The 18,088-nt window shown below is 59.0% G+C and overlaps 3 protein-coding genes across 4 annotated transcripts in view; 1 reads left to right on the forward strand and 2 right to left on the reverse strand.

Moving 5' to 3' along the window:
• Positions 1-2,003: 2,003 nt before the first annotated feature.
• On the reverse strand, positions 2,004-4,912 carry POLR2E (RNA polymerase II, I and III subunit E). Its single transcript, XM_059832017.1, has 8 exons — positions 4,829-4,912; positions 4,469-4,643; positions 4,253-4,368; positions 3,730-3,810; positions 3,448-3,506; positions 3,189-3,267; positions 2,634-2,725; positions 2,004-2,326 (listed from the first exon to the last, which is right to left on the reverse strand). The coding sequence occupies exons 1-7, from the start codon at positions 4,883-4,885 to the stop codon at positions 2,660-2,662; spliced, it is 633 nt and encodes a 210-aa protein (XP_059688000.1). The 5' UTR covers positions 4,886-4,912; the 3' UTR covers positions 2,004-2,326; positions 2,634-2,659.
• Positions 4,913-5,416: 504 nt separating this feature from the next.
• On the forward strand, positions 5,417-7,795 carry GPX4 (glutathione peroxidase 4). 2 transcript variants are annotated; one of them, XM_059831843.1, is made up of 7 exons: positions 5,417-5,491; positions 5,824-5,918; positions 6,164-6,308; positions 6,425-6,576; positions 6,669-6,693; positions 7,106-7,165; positions 7,515-7,795. In XM_059831843.1, the coding sequence occupies exons 1-7, from the start codon at positions 5,417-5,419 to the stop codon at positions 7,545-7,547; spliced, it is 585 nt and encodes a 194-aa protein (XP_059687826.1). In that variant the 3' UTR covers positions 7,548-7,795. The 2 variants fall into 2 exon arrangements, with proteins under 2 accessions (XP_059687826.1, XP_059687827.1); XM_059831844.1 differs by having other exon boundaries at positions 5,833-5,918.
• Positions 7,796-10,760: 2,965 nt separating this feature from the next.
• SBNO2 (strawberry notch homolog 2) overlaps positions 10,761-18,088 on the reverse strand; it is a 51,843-nt gene continuing 44,515 nt past the window's right edge. The window contains exons 20-31 of the mRNA XM_059831606.1: positions 17,840-17,975; positions 17,045-17,157; positions 16,449-16,520; positions 15,839-15,947; positions 15,447-15,521; positions 14,935-15,078; positions 14,640-14,734; positions 14,199-14,291; positions 13,850-13,981; positions 13,540-13,616; positions 13,171-13,361; positions 10,761-12,725 (exon numbers count right to left, since the gene is read on the reverse strand). Coding sequence (XP_059687589.1) covers positions 12,109-12,725; positions 13,171-13,361; positions 13,540-13,616; positions 13,850-13,981; positions 14,199-14,291; positions 14,640-14,734; positions 14,935-15,078; positions 15,447-15,521; positions 15,839-15,947; positions 16,449-16,520; positions 17,045-17,157; positions 17,840-17,975 — 1,854 coding nt within the window. The 3' untranslated portion in view covers positions 10,761-12,108. The remainder of the gene's footprint in view (positions 12,726-13,170; positions 13,362-13,539; positions 13,617-13,849; positions 13,982-14,198; positions 14,292-14,639; positions 14,735-14,934; positions 15,079-15,446; positions 15,522-15,838; positions 15,948-16,448; positions 16,521-17,044; positions 17,158-17,839; positions 17,976-18,088) is intronic.

Here is an 18,088-nt window from a genome sequence, read left to right on the forward strand (position 1 = left end):
GACCAATTTACTGCCTCAGCACTTCTAAGCAACACAGGACTCAACCAGCGACGTGCCCTTCCTGGCTCGGCTGACAAAGTTTGCATTGCTGCTTGTATTTATGGGCATTTTCCTACTTGGCAGGAGCCACGCAAAGAGCAAGCCACAGGCTGTGAGCAAGCTCAGGGGACAGGTTTTCCTGGCTGCAGGGTCCTGAGCAGTGCCTGATCTCTCAGGGGGGGAGTTGATAGACATTTGGTCTCCAAAAATCTAAGCTGGAAGTCCAGGACTACACCTTTGCTCCTCCAGCTGGCCCCGAGGTGGAGCTGGGCAGAGAGCAGGTCACCGTGGGGAGATGCCTCCTCCTCCTCAGGACCGCCACAGCCTGAATCGAGTCACAGCCCCTGCCAGTGTAAGAGGCTTTTATTTTTTTTGTAAAGAGATAACCCTTCAACATGAATCTACTACCTCTGCTGGCAAAGGAACTTAAAGGGTTAAACAAGACCAGCCAAAGTATTTTTTTTAAAGCTACGAGACTTTTCTGCACTGAAGCATAGAGAAACAAGTAGATTTTAAGCTTAAAAAGAGCTGAAAGCTCTTTCCTTCTATTACCCTGCTTGTACCTGGGCTGCGTTCCTGCCGTTGCCGCTGAGCGTGCCACGAGACCCTCGGCCCGGGAGGGCGCGAGACGAGCAAAGACCAAGAGCTCCCGGACGGGGCCAGATGCGCAAGGGCACCTCACACACAAGCAACTCGCAGCCCACGGCTCCTAAGAAATTGCACAAATCCAAAGCTGTTTTCTAATAATTAGCCAGACCCTCCCGCAGTGAGGTGCTGGACACCAGATCATCTCTCGCTCTGTCTGCTCATCGTCAGGCCTCGCCACGCCGGGCCTGAAGAGCATCCACCCCAGCGAGGGGGAAGGCAGAGGCAGCTCTCCGGCCAAGGAAGCCAAGCGGGAGCGACATTCCAGCTGAAGATACACCGAGCGGTGTTTGGGGAGTTATATGCACCTCGTTACTGTAGAACTGGGCGATCAACCAGACGTTCAACCCCTTAGAGAATCGGTCTCCAGCACAGGGGAGAGCCTGGGCTTTGCAGTTTCCAGAGCTCTCCGAGACTAATCGGAAATGCACCTCAGCACAGTAGGCTAAAGGTACACAAACCCAACATTAATTTACAGATAAATGGTTTATAACTGAGCCAAAGAAGAACTGGAGAGACCTGTGAGACATTCTGCTCTGCAGCTCTTCAACAAGATGGTTGGATTTTTCCAGCAGGTCATTTCCACGGTGGCAAGAGAAACGAGGCCGACTGCCCTCTCTTGCTACCACGGGCGGTACCACGTGTGTTTGCGAGGATGGATGACAGGCGAATGCGAGTGAGGGAAGGGACAAAAGCTACGCTTGAGCTTCTCATGGTAACAGGCACCCTTCTGGTTGTGTATTAATTCAACGTGGAAAAGGCAAAGCGTGTTTGTTATGACATACCTGTACTGCTGTATGAAGCTGCGTTACATGTTTTGCTGTGTTCAGATTGACACGCTTCCAAAAAAATAAATAAAATCAGTGTGTTCAACCCGTGTCTGTCCTGGAGATGAGTCTGCCAGACTCATATGCCCATGGCCGCAGGAGGCTAAGCACTGTAAGGAAGTACTCCTAGTATTTCTAGCAAGTAAACTGAAATTTAAAAGCCCTCAGGAGACCCAGAACAGATTAAAAAGAAAGCGCCTGGGGGGTGATAAGCACTCTCCATTGCAATATCTGAACACCAAGGTCTCAAAACAAGGGCCAGAGGGTAGTACAGATAAGGTGAACAACGAGGTAAGTCTGAACTGCAGCGTCAAAACTGCACACGACAGCTGGATCGGAGTTCCGCAGGGTGAGCTCTCGGCTCAGCCACGATGGAGGGTCCATCAGAGCCTCAGCAGCAACGTGCTCCTAACAGAGGGAAAAACATGGGGACCCGCCAAGTCCAGGAGGCCTTGGTCCAGGGAGAGGCTGAGAAATACACTACCAGTGAGGAACAGCGAGAGTACAAAGCTTTATTAAAAATAAGATCCTATAAATAAAATAAGAAAGCAAAAGCCTTTTTCCACTCGCCTCCTCCCTGCACGCTTCTGTTGCTTCAGGTTACTTCCGCGGCTTGAGTCCTTAGCAAAGAGTAAGGAGCCACAGCAAAGTCCATGCTGGAAAACAAGGAATTAGGCCAAGTAACACGAGGGCAGGGAATTTTCCTGGCCTTCTATGACAAGGCAGACATCTCAATGAAAAGGCAGACATCTCAGAGTGCCTGTAAAGTGCTGGTGGATGGGAAGATCGGGAGGTGTCACGCAACTCTTCCACACCTGGAAGAAAGAGAACTCGGGATGTGAATCGCCCCACGCCTCCCTCAGCAGACCGCTCTCAAGGCCAAGCCCCACTGATGCCCCAAACACCGCCAGGCACGGCCTGAATGGTGGATACTGAGGCACGAGGCTGATAAAGTCTTGCTCTGGTCTGTCCTCTCACTAACAAACACAAACCATTTAAAGTTTTGAGATGATCTTTTCCTGGAGGCAGCTCACTTCAAGTCAATCCTGGAAAGCCCCAGTGCAAGCCTAAGGCGCTGCCCAAAGCCCTCCGCCAGCCAGAGGGTTCCGTACTCCGCCTTACCTTAATCTGGACCAGACTGGTCCGGATTACTGCACCAGTCTGTAGGTGATGTAGCGGCCCGCAGTCTCACTCGGTCTTATGATCTTCACCACCTAGACGGCCGACAGAAGGAGCTCATGAGGGAGAGAAGCTGGCGGCGAGTTTTCCCTGCAGGGCTTCCCCGCCCGACACAGGCGTGCACGCAGCCCCAGACAGCGTGGCTGTAAAGCTGCGGCACTCAGCGGCCACAGAGACGGCCAGCGCTGAGCTCCCTGCTTCAGCTGGGGCGTAGTGCGGCAGTGCCTCCCCCCAGCGCAAGGGGAGGGGGAGACGACACAGCGTGGGGCTGGTGCCACATCCGCTGGCTGTTACCAGCCGGTTCAGCGGGCGGCCGAGACCGCTACCTCCTTGCTAGAAGCCTGCTCAGCTCACACAGGTCTGTATCCAACCGACAACAGCTTTTACGTTTGAAAAGAGATCCCTTTCCTGTCTCCAAGGGTTCTGAAATACCGTAGAGGACCTCCTCTCCTTGCCCTGCCCAGAGGGAACTGTTGCCTGAATCTATTTCTCTCTCACCTGACCGCGCTTTATTCCAAAGTACCGGGCCACAGGATCCCCGGCCTGTATCCTTGGGAGCTGGTTCTCTCTCAGCTTACTGCGCAGGGAGTCAAGGAGAAGCTCCCCCAGCAGAACGCGCAACTGGCCCAGGTGCCCCTTCGTTAGCGCAGCTCACAGAACAAAGTAATAAACCGCCACAGGCGGATGTGTTGATTTTCAACCCAAAGGAAGTGTGCATCACACCCAGGCAGGAAGGGAAAGAACAAACAAAGGATACTATCTGGCCAGTAGCTCAGTTACTTCTTCCTTTGTCATGACAACGTGCTCCGGGACCAACTGTAAACAACAGGAGAGAGCGACTGTAAGATTAGAAAGCCAGAGAAAGCGACCAGCTCCTCGCAGCGGCGGGAGAAGCCACACGTTTGTAAGGAAGAAAACGACGACTGTGCCACTCCACCCGGCTTCCAACCGAGAGAGGGTCTCTGGGAGCAGCCTGAGCCGCAGCTCGGCACGGAAGACTGATCATCCTGCCCTCGCTCTGCTGCCCGACAGCGCTCACCTCATGCTCTGTGATGTTGATCAGAAGCTCTTGCTGCAGAAACTGCTCCAGGATGTATTTGGGTGCCATATCTACCAGGGACTGGAAAGGGAAAGGTCTGTCAGATGGCAGCACTGCGCTGGGACAGCCCTGCTGCGCTCAGACCTGCTCCTCAATAAACACCAGTCACTGCAAATGCGGCATCGCTACACTTGTGCTCACACGGACACAGCTACGCAGGCAAAGAGCGCACAGATCTCCCGACCGCTGGCAAATACCCTCTTTTCTCTCATCAACCCCCTGACTACTGATGGGCCCTCAGCTGTTCTTCTGGAACCAGAACCAGTTGTCCTGGTTAAATACGCTCGCACGTTAGGCGGGAGCCTGTGCTAAGGTACGACAGGCTTGAGCGAAAGATTTTATCTGGAAGGAAATTCTAGGCTTTTATTAACCCGGAGCAGCACTGAAAAACAGACAAGCCAAAGATCCACGGCCCGCAAGACCCCTCTGACTCGGAGGCAGCCTTCTCTTAGGTACTCCGCACCTGCTTTGCCGAGGGGGTCATGCCTTGCTGCACGACGATCAGCGCCCTGGTGATGTTCTCCTCCTGCATCCTCTGGCAGTACATCTTGATCGTCTTTATTCCGACCTTGGGCTCCTCTGGGAAAGGCGGCAGCCCCGGGTTACTGAGAGCCCCCCCTCACTCCGTTCGCCCCTCCGCCCAGCGTCGGGCCTCTGCGCCCGCGCAGGCTCCGCTCACCCGGGAAGAAGACGAACATCTGGTCGGTGGGGTCGTCGTTGTGAGCCACCAGCACCGTCAGGTCCGTGCGCCGGGGCCGGCCCTCGCTGGGCTTGTCACCGAACTGCGCCTTGAACTCCTCCAGCGTCTGGTCCAGCTCGTCCTGGGTCACCAGGTAGCCCCGGTCGTGGCAGAGCTGCCGAGAGAGCCCTCGGGTCAGGCGACGCGCCCTCAGCGCTCCGGCGGGGCCCCGGGGCCGGCCCGGGCCTGCCGCCGCAGCACCCACCGGGCCGCCGCGCAGCCCCCGCCGCCCCGCACGCCCGCCGGGGCTCGCCCCCCGCCGGGCTCGGCCCCGCCAGGCCCCGCCGCCGCCGCCCGCACCTGCATGATGGTCTTACGGATCTTCCACAGCCGGTACGTCTCCTCCTCGTCGTCCATGGCGCCCGCCGTCCGCCGTCCGCGCCGCCCGAGGCCCCCGCGGGCTGCCCGTGCTAATGCCTGCCCGCGCGGCGACAGGCGGCGCCGGGGCGGCCGCGGGGGCCTCGGCCGCGGGGGCTCCTGGGAGCTGTAGTCCGCCGCGGGCCGCCTCCCGCCGCTCGCTCGGGGCGGGGCCGGGGGTCCCTCTCCCGCAGCCGGGGCGGTTTCCCGACTGTCCGCGTCCCAGCCCGGGACAGGCCGCGGCCCACGCGCCGGTCAGGCGGGAAACCGCCACCGCGGGGGGGGCAGGTCTACGGCGCCCGGTGACCTGATCCCCCCCCCCGCCCCTTGGTCTGTCCCTGACCCCCCGCCCCGGCGATAAACGTCCCCGCGGCCCCCCCGCCCACCTTGCTCTTCCATTGGTCAGCTTCCCATCCGTCATCCAGTCAGACACGCCTCTTGGCGCGCTGACTGGCTGCGCGACCGCAAGGGGCGGTGCCTCCGGGCGCCCGGGCTGTCGATTGGCTGAGGGGCCGGGGGCGGCGGGGCGCGATGGGATGGGGTCAGGCGGTTCGGCGGGCGCTGCAGTACGGGGCGGCGGCGGTGCGGGGCCCGGTCCGGAGTATGGTGAGTGCGGCCCGGCGGGGCCCGCTCCGCCCCGGGGCTCCCGGGACGAGGCCAGGGCGGCGGGGGCGGCGTGTCGGGGCTCTGCCGCGCGGCCGCCGCGGCCGTGGGGCGCCCAGGGCGGGCGGCGGGGGCCGAGGCCGAGGCCTGGCCGGGCGGACGACCCCCCCCCCCCCCCCCCCCCCCCCGGGGAGCCCGTGGGTCGCTCGGGGAAGGGAAGGTCGCGGAGCCGTCGGAGGCACCGAGCCGCCGGTGCGGGGCCGGTCGCTGCGGGGCTCCCCCCGGGCCCGAGGGGACGCGGCCGCCGCTGACGGCGCCTCCCGGTGCCCCCGCAGTGTGCCCAGGCGGAGGACTGGCGCTCGGCCAAGGCCATCTACGACTTCCACGCCCTGGACATCGATGGCAACGACGTCTCCCTGGAGAAGTACCGGTAGGAGGGAAGGGCTGGGCGCCGCTCGGCCTTGGGGCGTGGGGCCGGGGGCCCGGGGGGGGCGGAACGCGGCTCAAAGGGCCTCGGCGCGGCGCCGGGCGGAGATTAAGCCGCAGTGGGAGAATCTATTGCATAACCCGGGGGAGCGGCGTGTTTACCGGCGCCTTCCCGCCGCGCCCCGGGGTGGGTGAGGGGCCTCTCTCCGCTGCTGCCGGGGAAGGGCTGCTGAATCATCCCCCTTCCAGAGGCTACGTCTGCATCATCACCAATGTGGCTTCAAAATGAGGAAAAACCGCTGTAAACTACACTCAGCTTGTCGACTTGTACGCCAGATATGCTGAGAGGGGTTTACGCATCCTGGGCTTTCCCTGCAACCAGTTTGGGAAACAGGTATGTGGGGGAGCGGGGCGAGGGCTCCCCGGGAGCGCAGGGACAGCCCTCGGCTGGCTGGGCTCCCTGTGCGGCCCCAGGACGCTCCGGCATGCCCCTTCCGTCGCTTTCCTCAGGAGCCCGGGGACAACGCTCAGATTAAGGCATTTGCTGAAAACTACGGTGTGAAGTTTGACATGTACAGTAAGATCGATGTCAACGGGGACGATGCCCACCCGCTCTGGAAGTGGATGAAGGACCAGCCCAAAGGAAGAGGCACCCTGGGCAAGTGCGTGTGGGATGGGGGCGGCAGCTGGCCTGGCTGCAGCAAGAGGAAGGGGGTTTTCTGCCATGGTCTCACTCCTATTTTTTCTCTCATAGTGCAATAAAATGGAACTTCACTAAGGTAGGACACAGCTGCCTTCTCCCGGGCTTGCCTGGGTCGCACCCTCACCCTTTGGGGGCTGTGGGGAGTCCCTGACACACTGCAGGGAGGAGGGATCCTCACCCACGGGCTCTGCTCTGTGTGGTTACCCTGAATGTTGGGGTAGGAGCATCCCGAGGGGCTCCTGCACTGCCCAGTCCCTGTGCCTGGAGCCCCCCAGGAGCCCCTAGCCGGGTTATCTCCAGCCCTGCCCCAGAGAGGCAGTAACCCACTGAGGGGGGAGCAGGTCTGCCAGGGGCTACAGCTCCGCAGGCAGGATCTGCCGCAGCCCAACCCCACCACAAGCAGCTCTCTGGGCGGCTCTGCTGCTCTCACAGGGCTGCAGAGCCCGTGTTACAGCTGGACTCACCTGGGTGCCGCTTCACTTCCACAGTTCCTCATTAACCGGGAGGGCCAAGTGGTGAAGAGGTACAGTCCGATGGAGGATCCCTACGTAAGTCTGCTGCCGGCGTGGTTGGTGTTACAGCTCTGCCTGAGCACAGCGAAAGGGGAAGTGTGACCAGGGCAGCAGCTCTCCGCAGATCACTTCTGCGGAGAAACATGGCGGTGCTGGGGCTGAGCGCTGCTCCAGAACCTGCTCAGCTGCCATGTCTCGGCTCTCTTCCTCCTTTGGCTGGGGGAGAAGAGGCACCTCTGTGCTCTGGGGGGTTGGCTGTGGCACCGGGGAAGGGGGGTGCCCGGGTGGTTCCAAGCAGTCCCTGGGGGGTGGGATGGAGGGGGCTTTGGGCGTGGTTTCGGGGCAACGATGTTCTCGTAGCACAATGTTCCCTTCTTTCTCACAGGTGATCGAGAAGGACCTGCCTGCCTACCTGTAGACCTGCTCATCTCAGCCCTGCGCTGTCCCTTTGCCCCAGCACCGGCCCTCCTGCTGCCGTGGAGCCTTCTCACCCAGCCCCAATGACGGTCTGTCTTCAAGCCAGCTTGCTGGTGAGGCAGACCTGAAGATCTGGCGTGCACCTGCTGGAAGGAGGCTTCACGGGGCCGGCGGCCGCTGCCGGGCAGCGCTTTTCTACGGGCATAAAGCAGGAGCTGGTGTCCCCTTGCAATAAACATATTAAAATGACCGGCTGCGTCTGGGCGTGTGGCAGAGAGGGGTGGAGGGGACTGGATCTGCTGTGCTGCTCCCAGTAAGAACCCAGAGCTTTGCAGGGGAGCCAAGACCTTACGCAACTCCTGAGCTGAGCAGGGATAATCCTCATTAGTGCTGAGGGGGGGATTGTGCACAAATCCGGGGTCAGCCAGCGCTCCCGAGGGGCTCCTGCAGGAAAAACCGGAGCAAGGGGAGGGTGTGTGTGTCCCCTCTGGGACTGCAGCTGGGACCTGGCCCTCGGGGACCCTTCCTGCCCTAAACCGACAAGCGCCTGCGCTGATGAGGCAATTGGGTTGTTTTTCTCCAAACAGAGCCGAAGGCTGAGAGACTATAAGCAGAGTCTGGGCGCTCAGCAGCGCACCCCGACCCCGATACCCCTCCTGGCCCTGGCCGGGCAGCAAAGGGGCCAGTTCCAGCAGTGGCACAAGCCACGGCCAGAAACAATTACTGCAAAATGAAAGCCAAGTCCTGTTGGGACATGGTGAAATACCTTGTGTAGCCGGAGACGTGTCCAACTGCAGCGTGCAGGACTGCAGGCACGTCCATCCTCCTCGGGAAGTCTCGGCTGCAGCTTGTTGGTGCTTGCAAAGGCGCGGCCTTGTCTGGCCAAGCCCATGGAGGATCAGCATCTCCCGTGGGCAGCGAGAGCTCGTGTTTTACAGGTGCTTTGCTGAGCAGGGTCTGGAGGAGGTGCTGGCTCCCCCCCTTGCACTCATGGCCCCCAGTCAAGCCTAGCTCTGCTCCAAGCCCCCACAGGGAGCCCTGTCCTTGCTGGGGGGCAAAGGGTGAAGTTGGGGAGCAAAGAAGAGCCCCAGGGGCCTTGCTGGGGTCCCCCCCCGCCACGTGCCTGCAGCCCGGCACGTCAAGGATGCCGGGAGGATCCTGCTCCAGCCTGCCTGACCGCTCAGCCCCCCCGGGGTAGGCGGGCTGGGTTCAGGAGCTGCCCTGCAGCCCCGCTCGGTCTCGCCGTGAACTCTGCGGGCAGCACGGCCATGCCCAGCCGCGGTTGCACAAGGCGAGGTACGACTTGCTCCTCCATTACCAGCGCCCATGGCTCACCCCCGTCCCAGCTCCCGCGGGGACAGAGCGGGGCCGGCAGTGCCTGGGCGAGATGTCCCGGCACCGCAGCAGCAACTGCTCGTGCTGGAGGAACACGCCTGAACAGCGGCTTCTTTATCTGTGTTTTCCACAGCAAAGCCGGGAAGGAGCAGCCTTGTCGAAGGCCAGTGCCCGGGCTGGCTCCAGGGAGGATCCTCCTCCGCACGGCCCCTGCCCGCCTCGTCCCAGGGCAAAGGGGGTGGCTTGGGACAGCAGTCCTCAACTGCCACCGAGCTGGTGACATGGGAGAGAGAAACTCCAGCTGCCAGTGGGACCCTGGCCCTCGGATTCCCTATCCTGATCCGGGTCCCAGATGGGATCCTGGGGCAGGTCTACACCTCTGGAGAGACAGACAGACAGACAGAGAGCTGGGACTTACAGAAATCTCATATGTGGCTTCCTTTCCATTTTTACTGAGCAGAATGAAAAATCATCCTTCTGAGGCAAGTAGAAAATTCAGGAATTATTAGTCAAAGGCACATATTCTAAAAAAATCTCTTTACATATATACATCTCAATTAATTATAAATACACATAGAAAAACAAAGGCAAACAACAAGCGGATTAAAAAGTGCTAACAAAAAGGTGTAAGGGAAGAAAAAAAAGGGACTCATTTAAAAATACATACAATCAGTAGGACAACTGCATAATAATTTAGTTAAAAGATATTGTTACATATTATTAACCCTGACAAAAACACAGGATCGGGGCAGGGAAGGGCTTCCTCGAAGGTGCTCTCTGTCTTTCCAGAGATCAGGGAGGGAGAATTGCATATATTTTAATAAAATCAATGTCAAAGCCAGCAGGTACGGCTCCAGGTGACGGCGGAGAAGTGGCTGGCGGAGGGTGCCTAGCGGGAGAATTCCTCCTCGCTGTTCCTGAGTTGAAGCCTCTCTGAAATGGGTTTTCCCACGTCCTTTTCTCTCCTTGCTGACAATTCGGCAAGCTCTGAGCAGACAAACCAGGACAGACAGGGCCTCTCCACGAGTGGTGTGGACTGGGACGTATTTTAAATAGAGGAGGGGCTGGGGGAGAGCCTTGCTCTGTTCAGGACTAGGAAAAAAGGCTCTTGCGGCACCCGAGAAAGCGTCGATTCCCGACGGCCCCGCGGCGAGAGGCGAGCGTGGCTGCCGTGAGCAAAGCTGCGGGAAAAGCACAAACCTCTCAGGGCAGCAGCAGCGCCCCGGGGTGGGGGCACGCAGGGGCTCCCCGTCTTTGGTGTTCACTGTGAGGTAAGGAGGTTTCCTTGAATGCAGTAAAACGCGGCCCGAGGGCAGGGCTGACCCCGGCCAGGCGGCTGCTGGGAGGCAGATGCCAGCTGGGGAGGGTGGGGGGTAAGGACAGGCCCCCAAAACGAAGGGCAGGGACCAGAGCAACCTCAAAAAAAAGCCCCCATGTGCATTGTGAGGGGCAGGTCCATGGTCGTAATGTCTCAGGGAAGGCAGCTCCCGTCTCAGCAGGAGCAGGAACACTGCGGACGCTGACCCAAAGCACTCCCCAACAGCAAACAGGGTGCTCAGCCAGTCCCTGAGCCGGGGGGGGGTGTGGGGGGGGTCAAGGCTCTTGGCCTGGAGGAGGGGACTCCTCCAGGCACTGTGAAGCTCCAGCCCCCTCAAGACTGACCTGTCAGGGCATGGGGGACCCCCGCAGAGGCCTCTCCTGGCTGGACCTCCTTCCCCAGGTCCTCTCCGAGGAAGGGCCGGGCCAGCCAGGGAAGGTCTCGAGTCCTTCCTCTGAAAACATCCTGGTGCCGCTTCTAGGAAATACCTCGATGACTCAAGGCAGAGAAAAGAAACTCAGCAGAGGGGAGGCTTGCGGAGGAGCTGCCAGGCCTGGAGCATTCCTGCCAGCAGGCAGCTTCCTGCCAGACTCCTTAGACTAAAGAGAGAAAACAAAAGAGCTTCCCCGGGACCTGCCGAGGGGAGATGCTGCTGGAACAGGGATGGTGGCAGAGGTGGCCGGCGGCTACCTCTGTCCCGGGGGGAAGGCAGCTTGCCCAGCCGCTCCTGGCCGAGGGGCAGCGGGTTGTCTGGGGCAGTGCTGTGCAAAGCAGACCTTTGCTCTTTGGTATTGGAGGTTGAATTTGCAGCATGAGCAGCGATACTGCACATCCCCGGTGCTCACCGGGGACCTCCGCCCTTCTGGGGCTTGGGGGCAGCTCTCACCGAGGTCTGCGGTGGGCAGGGCTGGGGATCCAGACCCAGACACCGGGGCCCGTGTCCATGGCCCAGCCAAGGACAAGCCCTACAGAAGAGGACCGGTGAGGTGGCCAGGCGAAAGGACACCACGCGATAGCAAGAAGTTGGACAAAGCACGGCCGGCCACAGCGACCTGGCGAGGCTAAAGTGCAGGACAGGCTGACGGGACACGTGGCCCTTCTGCTCTGGGGAATCTCCCCGTGGTCCCGGTGTGGCTGAGCTCTGACAAACTCACAAGCTCTTCCACGATACTGACAAATGAGGCGCGGGTGCAGCCAGCTCCTGCCTTCTCCCACGCAACTCAGGCAGCCGCAGAGGTGTCGGTGTCGCTTCCCGGGAGGGCAGAGCAGGCACAGTCAGTTTTGCTTCTCTCAGCTACGCCTGCTCAGCCCTGCGCAGAGGGACACTTGAGCTCCGTGGCTCCCGACTCCTCTGGGACAGCGTTCCCTTCCCCTTCACCCCTGCCTTCAGACCCAGCCCTCCAGAGCAGTCTCAAGGTCCACAGCAGGGCCGGGGCAGCCCAAGAGGAAAGCTGGCAGCAGCCGATGCAGACACAGTTTGGTCAGCCAGCTCTCGGGGGGACCAGCTCTCTGGGCTGGAGGGCTGGGGAAGGCACGACCCAGCTCGGAAACTCAGTAGTCTGCAGGGGGACGGGCACAGAGGACGGGGGGTCTCTCCTCAGTCCTACACGGGCACCGACCTTTGAGCAGGACTCGAACACAGCAGAGACCATCAGTCCAGATCAGCTGAGCTTGGCAGCACTCAACTCCCCCCAAGCGCATGTTATATACAAATCTATACATGCCTGACTGTATATTATATATAAATAAACTTTGCTTTAAGGAACTATAGGTTTTTTTTTCTTCCCTCAAAACCAGAAAAGGTTCAGTCCAAACCAGTAGAAAAGCCGGGACTCCCCAGCTCTCACCTCTGCACCAAAGGATGTGGATACACAGCGACTGAGCATTGCCTGGTGCGCCCAGCTGGCTTTCAGAAGTCTGGGAAAGGCCCACTGAACTGGATCACGCTCTGGCGCTCCTGGGGAAGCATGTTCTCCTGGGGGGCCCCATTTAACGTCCTCAGCATGTCCTCCAGGATCTCTCTAAAATTGATATTCCCATCCTGTTGGACAAAGTCTTCCTGCTGCTGCTGCTGCAGTGTCTGCAAGGGTCCCGGGTGAGGCAGAGGCAGGTGTTTATGCAGCGGGGAGCTCAGAGGCACGTTCCCCTCCAGGACAGGGGCCGGGCTCTTGAAGGCAGAAGGGTGGCTGAAGCCAAAGGGTAATCTGTGCTGCTGGTGAACGGGCTCCGAGGGGAAGCACAACGCACTGGGCTCTGGGTTCATCACCACGTCGGGAATGCTGTTGCTAGGAGGGCTGTAGGTCAAGTCCAGGATCTCGTCCTGGTGCAGGGAGTGCCTGGGCAGAGGGACCCCAGGCCCCGTCTGCGTGAGGTCCAGGGGCTGTTGCAGGATGTGCAGGGGCAGGGAGAACTGCGGGCTCTGCTCTTGGGCCTGGAGGATTTGGTTGTGCTTTCGCTTCACGTTCTCGTCCATCTGCTTCAGCTCCTCCAGCACCTTACGGACACAGTTCTCTGGGATCTTTATCCCTAGGGGAGGAACATGCATCAGTCCCCAAAGCACTTCGGGAAGGGACGGAGCACTGTGGGGACAGAGGGATGGGCAGCAGCACTGGGCCCATTTGTCAAGCACACTCCCAGCCTGCTTCACCTCTCGGCTGGGCAGCAGAGCAGGGAGACGGGACTGCAACCAGAGCAAAAGCAGCTCCATGGCAGGCTCGTAGCAGGCAGCAACAGCACCGCCTCACATGGGCATGGAGGGGGCAGGTCAGGCCTGCCTCACACCCTCTGCCCGGTGCCCAAACACACGTCAGGGTAGGCCCAGCTCCCCTCCTTCCCATGGGGTCACCTAAACAGCGGCTGCTTCCAGGCCAGAACAAGTCCCTTTTCAGGAAGGGAATCTTGGCGCTGGGCAGCTGGACCCCTTCTTCCTTCTCCTAAAATGTCCCACTCCCCTTCCCAGCACTTCACCCACCAACTTGTTTCTTCTTCTCCTTGGTCTTGAGGCGGACGATCTGCAGGTAGCTGGTGTTGGTGATGTCTGCCATGATGCTGGCGATCTTGCTCCAGACCCGCAGCAGGGCCCCACACAGCATGTAGTAGTGACGCAGGCGCATGCCCTGGAAGCACTCCTTCCCCTCCTGGATCAGCTTGCAGCTCCTGTTCCTTCAGTTCGAATGGGAGAAAACCACCTGAATCAGCACAGGCTCCCATGGCAGAGCAGGATCCCCCACCCACAGCCTCCCCGGCGTGGTCCTTCCCCACTGCCACAGCCAGGACCCTCTTCCCAACACCGGCTCTGCTCTGGGGAGGGCAGGACAGGTTGGGGCTGCAGATTCCTTACCAGACGGCATGGTTACACTTCTTCAAGGAGAAGTGGTAACTGCTCTCCCAGTGCTCCTTGGCTTCCTCAGGCAGCACCTGCAGAAGAAACACACAGCATTAGAGATTTTCCACTGTCCAACATGCAGCTGAGACTTGAAATCCAGGGCTGGGAGTCAGGACACCCGAGTGCTACCACTACCTTTGCCCAATCCACAACAGGGCTACAGGGAGCTGTGAAGGGGTTACAGTAAACGTCCTTCCAAAGCCACCTCTGCCCAGAGAAAGGCTTTTCCCTCTCCCCACACTGGAGGGCTGCAGCTCCCACCTACCCGCCGGTACTTCTTCTGCAGACTGTCCAGGCTCTCAGGCTGGCTTTGCTTCCCAATATTTGGCTTGTAGAGGATGAAGTTCTTCCCACGGCTCTGCTCTGCCAGCAGACAGGTGTGTTTGCAGCCTCGCATCTGTCAGGGGTAGAGCTGATGGTTACAGGCACAGCCTCTCTCCCCAAGTGCTTATTTCTCTAAACTAACCCCTCTCCTTCCAGGATGGGGGTTCCTGGAGGCATCTCCCAGCCCCCAGCAAGAGGTCAGACATAGACCTCTTACAGCCACAGCAGACCTTCTCCCTTGGAGTCACCCTCCAAGCTGAGGTGCCACCCTGGCAGAGCCCAGGACCTACCTTGTAGGAGAGGTAGAACCCATCGAAGGATCCTGTCAGTTTGAGTGACTTCTCATAGGCTTCCTCCCACTTTAAGCCTCGGTCGACACTGATCTAAACAGGGACAAACAGAGGGACTCTGTAACTTCAGGGAGGGCAGGACAAGTGCATCAGCATCTGTCTCACAAATCCCACCCTCAACACAAACTCAGTGCTGCTGCAGCGTAGAAACAGGCACTGCCAGACTGCGCTCCCGGGTATGGCAGCCCCGAGCCCCTGGGGCCTCTCCTTGCCTCCTCTGTGTAACTCCCAGCATCAGTCACCCGCTCATGACCAAGGCAGATGTGACACAAACATGACACAAAACCACGGGGCAGGGGGAGGAACCCAGCAGCTCACAGCCCCAGAGGGGGAAGCACTGGAGAAGACTGGACTGCAGAGATAGCTGTGCAGGCTGCCTACCTTATAAAACACAACCTGTCCATCCTGCGGGTGCCCAGGGGTCAGGAAGACCTCCTTGCTCTCCTCGTAGATCTCATCCACTCCTGGGGCTAAATCTGTAGAAGGAGAAAAGACGGCTGTAAGAGACATCTTCCCGTACCACCTCCTTTCCTTGCAAGAGTCTCAGTATCTGTGCTGTGTGTGGACACCACAGTGCCCGAGACGGCCGTGGAACAGCCATCAGTCAGCACAGGGAGGAACAGGGAACCTCAGGGGTGCAGCAGGGAGAGGTCTGGCCATCCCTTTTTCTCCATACCTAGGATGCCCATGTCGTATTTGCCCTCCTTCTTGTCCTTTTCAATCAGATAGTCAAAGGTGTCAGAAAAATACTGGAAGAGCATGTTCTGCTTGTCCACCTCCAGACCCAGGATGCGGTTCAGGAACTTGGTGATGGAGCAGTCTGCAAGAGCATGGCGGGTCAGGGAACATGGGGCAGCCGGGCACGGAGCCCACCAGCACGCTCCCAAAGAGAGCCACCCAACAAGCCACCCAAAGTCCCTTCCCGACAGCAGCACAGCACTAAAGGACAAGAGAGCAGCCCAAGGGCTGTTCCTCCAGGCTGTGGTCAGCTGCCAGGCTGCTGCAGGGAAACGTGATCTGTGCACCGGCTAATCCCCGCAGGACCTTCCCCTCAAAGCAAACATCCTGCCGGCACTGCACAGCAAAGCCCTGGAGGCCGTGCTCCCATGCAGAGGGATCGGGCGGGCCACGACACCCCTGCCTCTTTCGTTTCTCCCCTACACTGAGCAGGAAAAGCTTGACACATACCCTTCTCCACTGAGACTGTGCCATACTTCATCTGATTGCAGCAGATCCCCACAGAGACGAGACCTTGCTTCATTTCTGGAATGGCAGAAAACAGCTTGTGCATTTTAGGGTTAAGCCTCCCCTCAGCTTTCTTGCAGGGCTGCTTCCCCTCCAGCTGTGCCCGTTATTTCAGGCTAAGCCTGTCCCAGACCCCTTTCCCCAGGCCTGGCAGGGTGACATGCATCCAGGTGGCCAATTACCCCACTCACTACTGAGCTGCTAAGCCAGCGGTACCGTTCCCTCTCCCCGATCTTCTGCTCCAGCCTGCTGCTCGGTTCTTCAGGCATCCCAAACCTGAGACTGACCCGGCCAGCAAGACGCAGCAGAAACCCCAGAGCTGGTAATGTTCTTACCGTGGAAAAACGCCGCCTCCCCTCTGTCATAGCTCTTGGGCACAGGAACTCGGTTCTCCGTGTGGTTGAGGATAGTGGAGAGAACTCTGTCTAGTGCTTTAGCCCCGTACTGCGAAAGGAGACGAGAGTCACGCACGGGACGAACCTACACTGGCAGCCCAGCAGTGGACTGAGCGTGTCACAACACTTCTGCCGGCCCTGCAGAGAAAGCCATCGCCTCCGGGAAGGCCACTGACCTGGCGGCTGCGCCAAGGGGGAGGCCGTGTGCCGGGGCCTCCTCTGTCCCTAGGGGACCAGAGTACAGGCACCTGCACGTCCGCACCCCGGTGCCGGCACCGGCCCCCTTGGGGGCAGAGGCCCAAGCGCCCTTCCCGGCTCCCCCGTGGGAGCACAATCCTCCCGCCAGCGCGGTGCTCAGCTGCACAGCGCTGATTGTTGACTCAGTTCTGTATGCTGTACGTGGGGCTACGTGCGGGGACCTGTGTGCTAGGCCAGATCCTGCCTGTAGATGCCAGCAACGATCTTCCCGGCTCTGGCTCCCGCTGAAGGCACTTGCTAACCACTTCAACCCCTCCTTGGCTGAGCTACCCTGAGAACAGCAGCAAGTTACCTTATTCTCAAAGTTGTACTTGCTGAGGTCTCGGGATTCAGTGGCCCGTCGATCTCCATGAGTTAAGGCACCCTAGGAAGGCAGAGCAAGCAAAAAGTTCTTACTTTTAGCTGTTGCAAAACACCAGAGAAGGATGGCCAAAGCCAAGTCTCAGAAGAGGCCAGGGTAAGAACGTGCTGTGGGGAAGCAGTGTTCCTCTGGAATACTGAGACTTTACCAAAGTATTTGGGGATTTATCAGAGTGAAGAAAAATGAAACAGAGACAAAATTAATTATTCCCTTAATTATTTCATCAGCTTTCTGGAAACAGATGGGTTTACGCTCCTGTAACAGTGGGGGAATTCCAGCATCTGGAATTGGGTTCTGCTTCCCTGAAATTCCTCCTGATGCCTTGCTTACGTATTCTTCTTCACTTCCTTTCCCAAATCCCAGGATGCTGAAAGCCTTCTGCGTTCCACAACTGCAATGCCTTCACTCAGGGGTGATGCAATCCCCCGTACTGGTTACACTGGCCACGCCAGTGGGAACACCGAAATGGAAGCTCTTCCGAGAGAGCTGGAACTGACACATTAATCTCTTTGCTGCAGGGCACTTACTAGACTCTCCAGACGTTTTGCCACGATGGATGCAAATCTCCTCTCCCCTGCCAGCTCAGAGATAAGGAAGACATACTCTGGAGCAGAAACCTGGTTCGATCGGTGCGTTCGACCTACAGGGACATGAGAACGGAAGTGAAAGGGAAGGTTGGCACAGCCTGGCTGGTACGGGAAGGGAAGCTGAGCAGGAGGTGAGAGAGCCAAACCAACTTTCCATCATGCTGGTTTTCAAAGGAGATCTCTCTTTGGGGAAAAAGGAGAGAGGCACAGTCGCATTCATCACCCTGGCGCTGCTGAGACCTTGGCAGAGTTCAGTTTATAGCCCTGACCCTCTGGGGCTGAGGAGTGACTCCCCAGTTTAAGTTAGGATGTGCATTATTTCTCTCGTGCTCACGTATTGAGGAACTGTCCCTCCCCATCCCACAGAGCCTCCCCAGGGTGGAACAGAAATCCCCAGGCACCCCCAGCATGTTTCATGAGGACACACTGCTAACATGTATGGGAAGGATCCCCCTTCCCACACCGCAAATCACTCGTGAAGTCAACACAAACCTTCCCCACAAGATAAATCAGTCACAACTGCTTTGTGCCGGCATTTCCACCCCGGCAAAACACAGGAGCACTGTGCTCTGCAAGGTGCTGTATCTCAGAAAGCTAAATACACCTGCCCCGGCTGCAGCACAAGCTTGGCACGGGCGGCCACGCGCGCCTTTCCTTCCCAGGGCTGCCTGAGGCTTCGTGGTCTGGACCACGCTCAGGGGAAGGGGACAGTGACCAAGAACACCCAGCCCTCACCAAACTGCTGTATGGCCCGGTCTGCGCTCCAGGGCAACTCCAGCGTCATGTGGACCCGGCGCTTCTGGTTTTTCACCCGTCTGTCTGCTTGGAGAGAGATACCTGAGCTGGAAGCCTCGGAGATTATTGCTACAAGCTATGGGAGAGAGACAACAAGTGAGGAAGGGGAGTGAGACTCCTGGACATCCACAAAACTGCTTCAAGAAACAGCCCACAGCACAACTCCCCAGCCCGTGAAGGGACCCAGGA

The sequence above is a fragment of the Gavia stellata genome, chromosome 32 (assembly GCF_030936135.1).
Source record: "Gavia stellata isolate bGavSte3 chromosome 32, bGavSte3.hap2, whole genome shotgun sequence".
Classification (NCBI taxonomy): domain Eukaryota; kingdom Metazoa; phylum Chordata; class Aves; order Gaviiformes; family Gaviidae; genus Gavia; species Gavia stellata.

Coding starts and splice junctions, on each gene's coding strand:
- POLR2E (XM_059832017.1), bottom strand. CDS start 4,885: ATGGACGACGAGGAGGAGACGTACCGGCTGTGGAAGATCCGTAAGACC. Junction 4,369..4,468: donor GATGTTCGTCTTCTTCCCGG/GTGAGCGGAGCC, acceptor CGCCTTTCCCAG/AGGAGCCCAAGGTCGGAATA. Junction 3,268..3,447: donor ACTGAGCTACTGGCCAGATA/GTATCCTTTGTT, acceptor CTCCCTGCGCAG/TAAGCTGAGAGAGAACCAGC.